The 13,221-nt window shown below is 30.5% G+C and overlaps 1 protein-coding gene across 1 annotated transcript; it reads right to left on the reverse strand.

Annotated features, from left to right (window-relative positions):
• Window positions 1-10,296: 10,296 nt before the first annotated feature.
• On the reverse strand, window positions 10,297-12,805 carry LOC115697389 (U-box domain-containing protein 16). The gene has a single exon (XM_030624374.2). It carries the CDS (start codon window positions 12,615-12,617, stop codon window positions 10,530-10,532), a length of 2,088 nt encoding a protein of 695 aa, XP_030480234.2. The 5' UTR covers window positions 12,618-12,805; the 3' UTR covers window positions 10,297-10,529.
• Window positions 12,806-13,221: the final 416 nt, after the last annotated feature.

Genomic DNA, 13,221 nt, shown 5'->3' on the forward strand with positions numbered 1-13,221 from the left:
GACGAGGACGTCAGACCCCGTAAGGGGGGGTGATTGTGACAGTTAGTTGTCCCGTGATCCGTAAGGGGAAATACCGGGTAAGCTGTGCAATCCCACACTGCCTGGGGAAGGTCAAATGGGATGATTCTGAGACTGTGTAGGTATGGGACTACACAGTTGAAGATGGCTTAAATGGATTGATTGGTACTACCTATATCAACAAGGTGCATCTTGTTTTTCGGTAGCCCATCTCGAAAGAACTCCACAGTTAAGCGTGCTTGGCCTGGAGCAATTTCAAGGATGGGTGACCTCCTGAGAAGTTTTCCTAAGAAGCGTGTGAGTGAGGACAAAGCACGCTGAAAACACTCGTGTTGGTCTGTAGGGTCAGTCATCAGTCCATGAAGCAGCCAGAGTGTGGCGTACTCGTGTATAAGAGCCATTATTCCGTGAGTGTAAGGGCTCAATAGAGGCTTGAAGCGGGGACGTTACACTTCAACTATGTAGTCTCATATTTACACAGTCTCAAAATTATTACACTTAACATTTCTCAGACGGTGTGAGATTGCATAACTTATCCAATATTTCTCCTTAAGAGCCATTATTCCGTGAGTGTAAGGGCTCAATAAAGGCTTGAAGCGGGGACGTTACACTTCAACTATGTAGTCTCATATTTACACAGTCTCAAAATTATTACACTTAACATTTCTCAGACGGTGTGAGATTGCATAACTTATCCAATATTTCTCCTTAAAAATTACAGAACTACTGACTGTCACAAACACCAATTCCAAATATGAAGGTATATGTGTTATGTAGTTAACCAAAGTTAAATTGGAAGCATCACAATCTAACTTTATTATTAGAAGAAAGTAGAGAGTAGTGTGACACAATTCTTCTTCTGTCACAAAAATAAAGACCTAAAAAAGAAGACAAATAAAAAGGACACTAGAAACTAATAAAGAAATTAATTAGAGCTTTTTGGGCCAACAAAAGCTGTTGTCTTGTGAGTAATGCGTCCAACATAGAAAATTTTGAGTGGCCCATCACTATATTTATATATATACATCAACTCTTGTTTTCATTGGGTCTTTTTCTTTTTCTTCTTTATTATTGTTTGTATTTTCTTCATTTGGATTTTTATGTCAATGCATACATACATATCCATTTTATAGTCTTGAATAATATATCTTCATGTTTTTACTCACATTTCTTGGAGGGGTCCACATCTAACCTATATATTTTGTTCTCTTCTTTAAACTTGTCCCAACTCCTAACTTTATTATATGTATATTTCCTTTGCTAATTATCATTAAAAAAAAACTGTTATTTTTACTGATAATTTTTTAATCACAATATATTTTTTCTATAACTAAATATAATTTTTAGTCACAACAAAATATTACTTGTAACTAAAATATAATATTTAGTTACAAGTTGTCACTAATTAAGTTTTAATCACAACAATTATTGTGACTAAAAATACATTTAGTCACAACAAATTGTAATTTTTGTGACTAATATTTTTAGTCACGGATCTTTTTGTCACAACATAAGAATCATAATTTGTAAGTAGTCGCAATTTTTTCACTTTTAGTCACAAATTTCCTTGTGACTAAAAATAAATTTTTTTTTGTAGTGATTATTACACATAATAAATTTAATTATTTTAATACACAAAATATCCAAAGCAAATTAATTTATATTTTTATTAGGGAGCTAGGTTTCGGTAAGGAAATACTCAACATTATGTAATAATAATGAAAGAAACACTATTTACAAAAATAACACCACAAACAAAGTTTCTATAATTTTTTAATCATAGTATAAATTTTTTATTAAATTTAATTTGTAGTCACAATAAAAAATTATTTGTGACTAAAATATAATATTTATATATAAATTGTCACTAATTTAATTTTAGTTACAACAAGTATTGTGACTAAAAAAATACATTTAGTCACAATAAATTATAATTTTTTTGACTAATACTTTTAGCTATGGATCTTTTTAGTGATAACATAAAAATAATTATTTATAATTAGTCACAATTTTTTTATTTTTGATTACAAGTTTTATTATGACTAAAAATAATTTTTTTTGTTGTGTAATATAGAAAAATAAGTTTATTTTCACCACTCAAATCAAATAAAAAATTTTGTAAATGTGTATGAAACACCATTTTTTTTCCATTATCAAAGAACTAATATATTTGACCTTACTAAGTAATATTTGAACTAATAATTAGCCAAGTTATAATGTTTAACTTGGTAGATTTGACCTTACCATAACATTATAATTACTTTGTTTATCTCTAACCACAATAATATATGTGGTGTATCACCAACCAAATATATCACTATAATATTTTTCCATTTCATCAGCTACAATACTAAATTAAATTTGTATTCTTATTATTATGTTATTTTTTAATAAAATAAAATTTCTCTTTATTATATTATAACACAAATAATACATATTGGACTATTTATTTATTTATTTATTATTATTATTATAGTTTTTTATGTAAAAAGTTTGGGTTTAGTTGTACTATTAATTAAGGTGGTGTGGAGAGAAGTAAATTATGGATGCTATAGTAGGTTACAAGTTATATTGTTCTTTACCCATTTTTACTTTACCATCAAACTATTTTAGTGAGTAGATGTTTTTTGGTGCTCTAATCGATGAATATGCTTTATTGATGAATAAATGGTTTAGAAAAGAAATGTAGCAAATAAAAAGGGTCTTTCAAATTTTGCTTATTTATAATTATGATCACCTGAAACACACAATTTCTCAGATTGGCTCTTCCCTCTATACTATATATAAATACGTGTCTTAAATAAGAAAAAAAAAATAGACCTTTTGTCTTAAGTTGCTAACCAATAAGTATAACCAACTTTATAAAACTTATATATCTTTATCTTACATATAAATGGAATATATAACCCACTTGTTCATATTACCAAGTCTATACTTCTAATAATTTTGTTTTGAAAAGCTAGGGTTTTATGATTATGATCAATAATTCTCAACAAATAATTTCAAATATATGGCTTCGTGCCAATGATATATACCTTGTCACATGCATTTTCCCAACTTATATACCTTAATAATTGAGCTATAAATATAGCTTACTCATTTTTTTTTATTGAAGTTTTTATATATATATTACATTATATTTCATAATTCCCCACATATATATTTTTCGATATTTATTTGGCCACTTGACCTTGTTAGAATTTGAGGAATAAGATAAATGAGGTTCCATTTTAAAATTAATTGGCAATGGAAGGAGTACTCTTTTCATCTTATATATCACAATTTATTTCCACACATTAGCAATGTGTGACTAACTCTTAATACACCATCCTCACGTTTGGGCCTGGAAAGTGTGGGTATAATGAACGACCTTTAAGAGACCACAAGACCGAACGTGACATTTGAAAGAATCCCACAAGGCCAAATATCGGGAAATTTGTGGGTGTACACGTCAAAAAATTTGTAGATTTTGAAACAGGTCAAAGACCCAACACTGGAAACTGGCACATTGGCTGAAAGGTCCCAAATGGAGGTTAAAGGGGAGACATCGGAAGTATCTGTTTGGACCGGCGGCACTTTGGCTCACAACGGATCACAAACGGCTTTTTGGACCGGTGGCAATTTGGACTCACAACGGATCACAAGTGGCTCTGATACCATGTTAGAATTTGAGGAATAAGATGAATGAGGTTCCATCCCAAAACCAATTGGTAATGGGAGGAGTAGCCCTTTCATCTTATATATATCACAATTTATTTCCACACATTAGCAATGTGGAACTAACTCTTAATAAACATCGAGTAGTTTATATACATCAATCACTCGTAAGTAGCGTTTTTATTATTTTCTTATTTTATAGCTCTAACAAATAATAATAATAATAATAATTTTTTCTTTGAAAACGACAAAATAGCATAGCTGGTTCATGAAGCTGTATGACATAGAACAGACTTTGCAAAAGCTGGTGGCTTAGGTTTCTCGAACATTTTAATTAGATTGGAATTAGAAGCATTGATCAAATATGTTCGGTCAATTGCAACAAAAAAACAAAAAAGATAATATATGGATCAAATGGATACACAATGTATACATTAAGCGGAAAAATTGGTGGGAATATATAAGGTCCCTATTCAAAGAAAGTATTGGAGGAAGGTAGTTGAAACTAAAGAGAGAGTCAAGCTTTTGTTTGATCTTGTGTAAATTAATATAAAATATCTTCTAGTTATAAATTGGTTGCGAGCAATTCAACTAGAGTAAAGAAATTTGATGCAGACTTAATAGAAAAATCTAAGAAATCAGGTTCAAAAAAGTGTTTAATTATCAGGTGTTGTTGCAATTTTGGTCTACTAGATTTGGCAATGAAGGAATGATAGGTATTGGAATTCGAATACCTTATTGCAATAGATTAAACGGTTAATTGAAAATAATGTGTTATACCTAAACATGTAATGATGAATTGTATAGATTGTTTACATTCCTTCCAATTGAAGGTGCTTATATATAGGTTGTACTATAAAAAAAAATGCTACTTTTAGTGATAACTTTTTAGTCAGAATATAATTTTTTTTTAACTAAATGTGACTTTTAGTCACAACAAATGTTATTTGTGACTAAAATATAGTATTTAGTTACAAGTTGTCACTAATTTAGTTTTAGTCACAACAAGCATTGTGGCTAAAAATGCATTTAGTTACAACAAATTGTAACTTTTGTGACTAATACCTTTAGCCACGACTTTTAATCACAACATAGGACTGATAATTTAACCATAAATTTTATTGTGATTAAAAGTAAAAAAATTTATAGTGAAAAATCGTTTTGTGATGGTTCATGAAAAAAATGAAAAAAAAAATCGAACATCAACAATTTGCGTCTAATAATAATTTTGTGGAAGAGAAAACTACAATATATATTTGATAAGGCTAATTAGTAATTTTTCTCCCTGAACTTTGACATGTACTAAATTGTGCCCCCTGAACTTTTTTGGCCGTTAAAAATTCCCTTCGAACTATTGAGATTGTTAAATTTAAGGACTTTTGTCTAATTTCATTTAATTTACTGTTTCAATGATTGTTTATGTACTAAATCATGCTCCCCAAAATTTGATATTTACCAAATCATGTCCCTCAAACTTTGATATGTACTAAATAATGCCCTTTGGACTTTCATCCATGTTAGAATTTTTTTACTGAAATTAGACAAAAGTCCTTAAATTTAACAATTTCAATAGTTCGAGGGGAATTTTTAACGGTCAAAAAAGTTCAGGGGACACGATTTAGTACATATCAAAATTTAAGGGGAAAAATTACTAATTAGCCATTTGATAATGATAATATTAATTGTTGTGTGTACTAGTACAGTACTTATATAGGTATACTTACATGGTATATTTATATTTCGATTGATGTGTGGAAAGGTCCACCTGCATATATACTCACCCTATCATTGTCTTAATACAAAAAAAAAAAAAAAAAAAAAAAAAAAATCAATACAAGATGATCATAAAAAGAATGTTTGATTGGTTTATAACATATCTATAATAATTAAGACTCCTCATGAGTACTTTTGACAAGTGATATATGGATGTATATCTAGCTATAGGATGTTAATGTTAATACATTATTGTCCATTAATATATATATATTATATGTAGCTATTTCTTAATATCTCTCGAATTGAATATTTTTTCCATGCAAGTCTTTTCACCCAAGAAAAAAAGACCACCATAAGATGAGTTTCATGTAAAAAAAATTTAAAGGTAATTCCTATAGAGTTGAAAGTAGACCACCAAAACTATATGTAGGGATGATTTATTGTTAGTGAATTATTTTAATCATGATTGAAATATACATAATATATATGTCATTAATTAATTAAATGTATATATATTAGGAATTATTTAAAAATAATACGAAAAAATAACAAAAATACAAGTATATGGAATTTTAAATATTTTTACGGTTTTTAAGATTTTATAAGACACAATTTATCTGATAATTCATTTATAATGCATACATATACATAATACATATGTGTATATATAAAAGTTAACCCCCCATGCATGCAATAAACCCTAGGTAGCTAATATATAATAAACCAAAGTCAAATACAATATTGGTCCCCTATATTTTCTGAGTGCTAGCTATATATATATTGAAAGGAACATGACTGAACCACAAGAGGCCTGCATATATATATATATATATATATATATATAAATATATATATATAAATTGAGAGGGTGATCACTATAAGAGTAGACGTGTTCAAAATGAAGTGATCATAAGAAATAGAGAATAGGTAGCTAGCTAATTAAGGGGGACCAAAACATGCCATAATATTTTGTCTCAACTCCATCGATATATATAATCATAAAATAAAATAAACTAAAAATAAACATGTAGCTATAAAACAAGGTATAAATATATATATTGTAGGTGGTTTTTTTATTGCAGTTGTTTTTGTACGGTCGAGATATTTTTGAGAAGAAGAAAAGAAACAATTAATAGCTACAAAAATTATTAAGAAATGAATATCCATGATATATATTATTTATATATAGAGAGTTGTGTCCTGAGTTTGATGTGAATTTTGGCGGAGAGAATGTTTGTCGAGCCAGACATTATTAACTTACAACCAAGTACAGTATGGTGTATACATATACGTACAAGGAAACTATATATATGATATATATATCTCAACTCATGGACTATATGTAGTGCTCTAATGAATATTCTTAACTATGAGGCCCAAAGTATGATGACCTGGCCCAGCCCAGCCCAGCCCAGCCCACTTCCTAGTTCATCAAGTACATAATATTCAATAAGTTCAATAAGTACATAATATTCAATAAGTACATATAGGTCCGACCATCGGACGGACCTGGGGGGAATTTTTTTTTTTTTTTCTGCGATTTCAGAGAGAAGAAGAGAGAGTGGGCTGAGGGGGTGCGACTTTTGGGTAGTCCGAGAGAGTGGGGCTGGGTCGAGGGTGTTGGTGCAGGTGGTCGGATGTGGTGGTGAGGGTCGGAGGTCGAAGGTGGTGGTGAGGGTGGGCGGTTGGGATGTGAGATAGAGAGAGAGAGAGAGAGAGAGAGAGAGAGAGAGAGATGATGCAGAGAGAGAATGGGTGAATTGTGAGGAGGTATTTTTGGGGTTTGAAAAAAAAGGCATAGTTTTTTTAGGGTTTAGGTTTTTTGTTTAATAATAAAATTTTTTAATTTTTTAAGTATATAAAATCAAATTTCCCTATATATATATAGCTTTGTAATTTATTTTGGTATATTTAAAAGAAAAGTACATTTAACTAAAAACTATAAAATTTTAATTTAATATTGTATATCAATATAAAAAATATATAAAATTAATACAAAACTTAATAAATAAAAAAAATTATTATCATTTAAGAGTGAGGACTTCATTTTTTTTTAAAAAAAAAAAAAGTGAAGACTTTATGTTTCAAGAAAATTAAAAATTAGGGGCTAAGTTGCCAAAAAAAAAATTTGATGATCAGGTTGTCAAAACTTATATAATTTTTGAATCAATTTACCTCCCAATAAAATTTGAGAACTAACTTAACTTGTCAAAACACATGCAGTACATATGACTAAATTATAGTTTACTTTATTCTTTTGGCCCAGTTGAGTTGGGTTTCTACTTTTAACTTCTCAATAAACTTTTATTGAGAAAATTATTAAAATTGATTTCTGTTAAAAAAAAAATTACTAGACTTTAAAGCTAAAATTTAATAATTACCCCAAGCAACAGTAAAAATATTTTTAGAGCTTCAAAAGTTAAAACCAACTTTTAAAATCAATATTGTCTCAAACTCATTTATTTCTTGTTAACTATGTACATTCCAATTGGATTAGGAATGGTAGCACTCCCAATTAGTTAAGGTATAATAATTATGGTTAAATATTATTTTAGACCTTTTATTTTATAAAAGTTATTAATTAGACTATCTGTTTTGTTAAATGACAAAATAGATCCTATATTTTTTAAAATGGTAAAAATATAAGACCATGAGCTTAGTTTTCAATAATTTTATTTTTTAATATAACCAACTTTAAGATAATTTCTAACATGAACAGATACATAAAATATAACTAGTTTTATCATAACATCTCTAAATTAGATTATTATTAAGTTTTATTTTGACAAAAAATCAGTTCAGGGTCCTATTTGTACAATTTTAAAAAATATATAGTTTATTTTATCATTTAACAAAATAGAGTTTTTAATTTATAACTTTTACAAAATACAAAGTTTAAAATAGTATTTACCTTAATAACTACACATAAGTATAGGTCAAAATCATCAAAATGCTTCTTTCATTAGGTGATATTTTATCAAATTCAATAATATACCAAACAAACACAATAATACATTAATGTTATCAAAGTGACACACATCTATATATATAAGCTCCAATATAGTATAAAACCTATTTTATTTTATAAAATTAATTCTTAATATATTTAATTACATTTTAAAATATATTAAGAAGAAGAAGCGGTTGTGAAGTCGGACTCGCTGCTGGTGCTGGTACAAGTCGTGCAACAAAAGAAGCAGTTGTTGTCTCTGGTGGGGCTTTTGATTTCGGATTGTGTTGCTCTTATGCAATCCTCTCTTTTATTTCCTATTTTAATTAGTTTTGTTAAATGGTCCGGGAACCAGACAGCTAACTTTTTAGCTCGTTCTTCTGGTTCTATTTCTGGGTGTGTTTTCCGCGGGGGTTTTATCCTTGTTGGTTTGGCTATCTTGATAGCTAATTTGATTTAATAAAATTTTAATTTTTTGGTTAAAAAAAATACAAATTAAATTCAATAATATACCAAACAACACAATATTATAGTAATGTTATCGGATATAGTTGATCCCAATACAATAATGGTATATTCAATCTAATTATTGTGCTCCAACTCTATTTATAATAATAAACAATATAATTTAATAAATTGAAGGTGGTGTCACTAACACAGCACACCATGCCTTTCAACAATAATCATATACATCCAAATTTCTATAGTCCTAATTTGGATTTATAAATAAAAATAAATTATAATTAATTATATATTTTCTAAATCCTATATATTAATAAAATATTTTTTTATATAAAAATAATTACATTTTAATAAAATATATATTTTTTTATTTGCGTAGAATTAAAAATTTTTTTCTAAATTATAATACATGTATAATATTATATTTACTCAAAAATAGTTATAATATTAATGATTGTTTATTATTATTATTGTTACATTACTTTTGTTTTTTGGTATTTTAATTTTTTTCTAGTGTAATTCTATTTAGTTATAACCTCTCAATTAGAATATAATTTACTTGTTCTAAGTGTATTCTTGGATAAAATTTCTACTGTATATACTGGTGGATAAGTGAGGAGTATAATTTTTTTTATGAGATATATAGGATGTAAACTCTTGACATTTATCATATATGTAATCTAACATTAAAATTAATATTATATCTATAAATATTTTATTTTATTATAAATATACTAACTAACTAAATTACATGTGAGTCCACCGCAACATATAATTTATATAAATTCAAACTTCCATAACCTACGCTCTTATAAACAATTAACATAGTCAAATTAATCAAACACGACATTTCCATATCAATGATCAAAGAATAAAAATGAAACATACTATATATATTATTTGTCCTTCATTTCTTCTCTAATAATACCTAATTTCTTATGATTAAGGAAATCAATTATATATAAATATATATGTGGAATGGATTAATAATAAATATTAAAGGATATATATATATATTTATATATAATAGGGTAGGAATGTGATGAAACTTGTGATTGATGACAAATGATTCCACCTTCAATTTTGGCTAGCTGTTTACACCCACCATAATGGACCACCCAACCCAACCCAACCCCAATAATCTCTTTATACCATCAATTTTGCCTCCCTCTTTTTCAAAATTGATTCTTTAATTTCCTCATTTTCAGAACAAATGTACCAATTCAATGTATAGCTTACTTCTTAGTTTTTAAAAAACAAACAAAAAATAAAAATGTATACTTCTAAAGAGCATTATAATTGGTATAATTAACCCTCTCAAGCAATATAATAATAAGATGATATATAGAGTCTTGTAAATAATAAGATGTATACTTTTATGTCCCTACAACACTAAATACTTATTAACACTTTTTATGGTGTTATAATATTATTGGTGTAATTAGATAGGGAAAAAAATGTTAAACACCTGCTGCTAGATAACAATACTTTAATGTAGAAAAACAATTCCTTAATATTTTTATTTATTTTGCTTGATTTAAATTGAATGAAAGAACAAATGGAACCTTTTTTCTTTTCTTTTCTTTTTTTAATATGGAAGAGGAAACTATGTTTTTCCATGTACAAGTTTTTTACATGGGGTTATACAAAATAATCAATATATAGAACAAATTAAATCTCTAAAAAAAAAATAAAAATAAAAACTTTTTACAAAATACAAAAGAATTTAACTGGTCAACGCCACTGTTGTTGACGATGTTACAATAGTCGTAGTAGTAGTAGTAGCAGCAGCATTTGTGGCATTATTAACGCCGTAACTCTCCGTTAAATCTCCGTCCAAACCCGCCGCCCATCTTCTCAATATCCTCAATAACGTCGCAGCCTTCCGTCTACCCCTAGACGAACCAGTCCCCATAACTTCCCAAATTACCCTTTCGATTCCCGCCACACCCACAAGCTCCGCCACCATCTCCGCCCCACCTTTCCGGCAAATCGTAACCAGAGTCGCAGCCGAGCTCTCTCGGGCTCGCTCCGACCCGTTTCTCAAAACCGACCCGAGTTTCTTTATAGCACTGTAAGCTGCTGCAATGGCTAACAAACCACCTCTCTTAACCACAACTTCGATTATCGTCACACCTTCCTCCGTTAAACCCTCGTCGATCGCCTGAACGGAGACATCCACAACTCCGGCTTCGACTAATCGGAAAACACCATCTCTATCGCCGGCTAAATTCAATATCGCTGCCAATGCGTCTCTTTTGGTTGACTCCGGACCCGTTTTGGCTAATTCGAGCAATCCTTTCACGACACGTGTCTTCCTCACGAGTCTTTTCCTGTGGGCGTGCACACTCGATAAACTGAATATCGTTGCGGCTGCATTACCTTTAGCTTCCCACGTGGCACCCGTGCGAAGAACCTCAACGACGCCGTTTAAGGCTCCTTCAGTTTCCATTATACGGTTCTTGTTCTCTTCGAGAATTGATAAGTTGAGAATTGCTGTAACGGCGTTGACTTGGAGGTTTGGCTGAGCCGAGCCGATATCGGGAGATAAATAACGGACTAAGAAAGGTACGGCTCCCGCTTCGGCTACGCAGATTCGGCTTTCGGAGTCGGTTTTGGCGAGTGCTCGAAGCTCGTAAACGACACCGTTTGCGTCCTCAAACGATTGGGATTGAGATAATTTGTTGACCAAAAACGAAGCCGTCATCTTCGTGGCTTCCAAAGCCGCCTTGTTTATTAATGCAAGGCCTTTTGGTTTGTCTTTATTCTCAGCCGTTTCGAAAGGAATCTTCTGATCACGGCACCACATGGCGATAAGGTTTTTCAACGCGCAGTTGGGGATTAACTCCGTGTGGGCCAGGGTCTGACCTGTCTTGGGACACGTGTTGTGTCCTGATTCGATCCACAGCTTGATTGATTCACGATCGTACGTCTGACCTGTTGCCACTACTACTGGGTCCCGCATCAGATCGAGACTTATCGGACACCGGAAATCTGACGGTACAGGAATTTCCGATGCCGATTGCCGGCGAATGATATCAGGCTGAGGAGTGGAAGCGCCGAATAAGACGCATTTCGTGTAGCGAACGATTCCGATCAGTGCTACGAGTTCTGATTTTGATTTATCGTCGTTTTGATTCTGAACTTCTTCTTGGAGAGACTCGATTTCTTCTCTGCAACTTGATGAGTCTCGAATTCCTAAATTCGTGAAAATTTCAGAAAGTTTGGAATGATCGGGAACGATCTCTTTCTTGATTCGATCTAGCATGGTTACGATCTCGAGTCTGAGAATCTCATCTTCTGGATCGAGAAAAGCTTTCGTCTCCGAACACTGTTTTCTCACCAAACAAACAAGTTCTTCAACATCTTCGCTTAATTCAATCTCTTTCAAAGGAAAAATATCCAACAGAGTCGATAATTCTAAAGTCAATTCATGAAAATTGTTCGCCATGGAATTATTCTGAACGAGTAACCACATCTTACTAGTCGATCCATTAGAACAATCCTCAATCAGAGCCTTAATCCTCTGCAAAACAATAAACATTTCTTCGAAACAAAGAACAGCAGAGGTAGAATAATAGGCCATGGGAGCTCGAAGAAGCTCTTCAAACAAAATCGCTAGAAGCTTCGATTTACGAATCACGGAGAGCGAATTTCGCCGGAAAAGAAACTCAAAAGGCTTAAGAGAACTAATTTCTTTTGTGAGAAGAAGAAGAGATTGAAGGAGATTGATACCTGAGAGCTTTGGAGAAACAAAGGCCGCCGCCGATGGGCGGCGCTTTCGATGGGGAAATGCTTGAGCAGAAATGGCCATGAAATGATTTGATTGAGATTTTGGGATTTGATTTTGATTGAAGAAGAAAGGGTATTAAGGGTGTGTTTGGATGGTAATAATATTGAGTTGATTACAGAACAAGTTTAGTAGAATACAATACTATTACGATTACGATAGAGAATAGATAAACGTTTAAGTTTGAGTTGGCTTTTTCTTTTTCTTTTTATATATTTATATCAATTTTTATATTTATTATATAAATACAGAAAGAAATTAAGTATGGGGTCAGGTCAGCCCTTTGATGTCGTTGACTGCTTTTGTATCTTTTCATTTTTGAATCCTACTCTCCCTATTAGGTAAAAAATAATAAAGTAAAAATAATATAAGGTAAATAGTGACATGATTGTAAATAAAGTTTTAAATTAATTATAGATTTTTTTTGAGCAGCTTAAATATTTAATATTATTAAATGTGGAATTTTTTTTTTTTTTTCAGTTTCGTCATTATAGACTACGTTAATGTCTTAAGATTCAGATTCTAATTAAATTATTGAATTTGGACAAAAATATATACCATAAGTTATTTTTAAATCGTCATTTAATAAATTTAAAACAGAGTCTGTAATATTGACGAAGGTAGGCGA

Source organism: Cannabis sativa, chromosome 7, assembly GCF_029168945.1.
Source record: "Cannabis sativa cultivar Pink pepper isolate KNU-18-1 chromosome 7, ASM2916894v1, whole genome shotgun sequence".
Lineage (NCBI taxonomy): Eukaryota > Viridiplantae > Streptophyta > Magnoliopsida > Rosales > Cannabaceae > Cannabis > Cannabis sativa.

Coding starts and splice junctions, on each gene's coding strand:
- LOC115697389 (XM_030624374.2), bottom strand. CDS start 12,617: ATGGCCATTTCTGCTCAAGCATTTCCCCATCGAAAGCGCCGCCCATCG.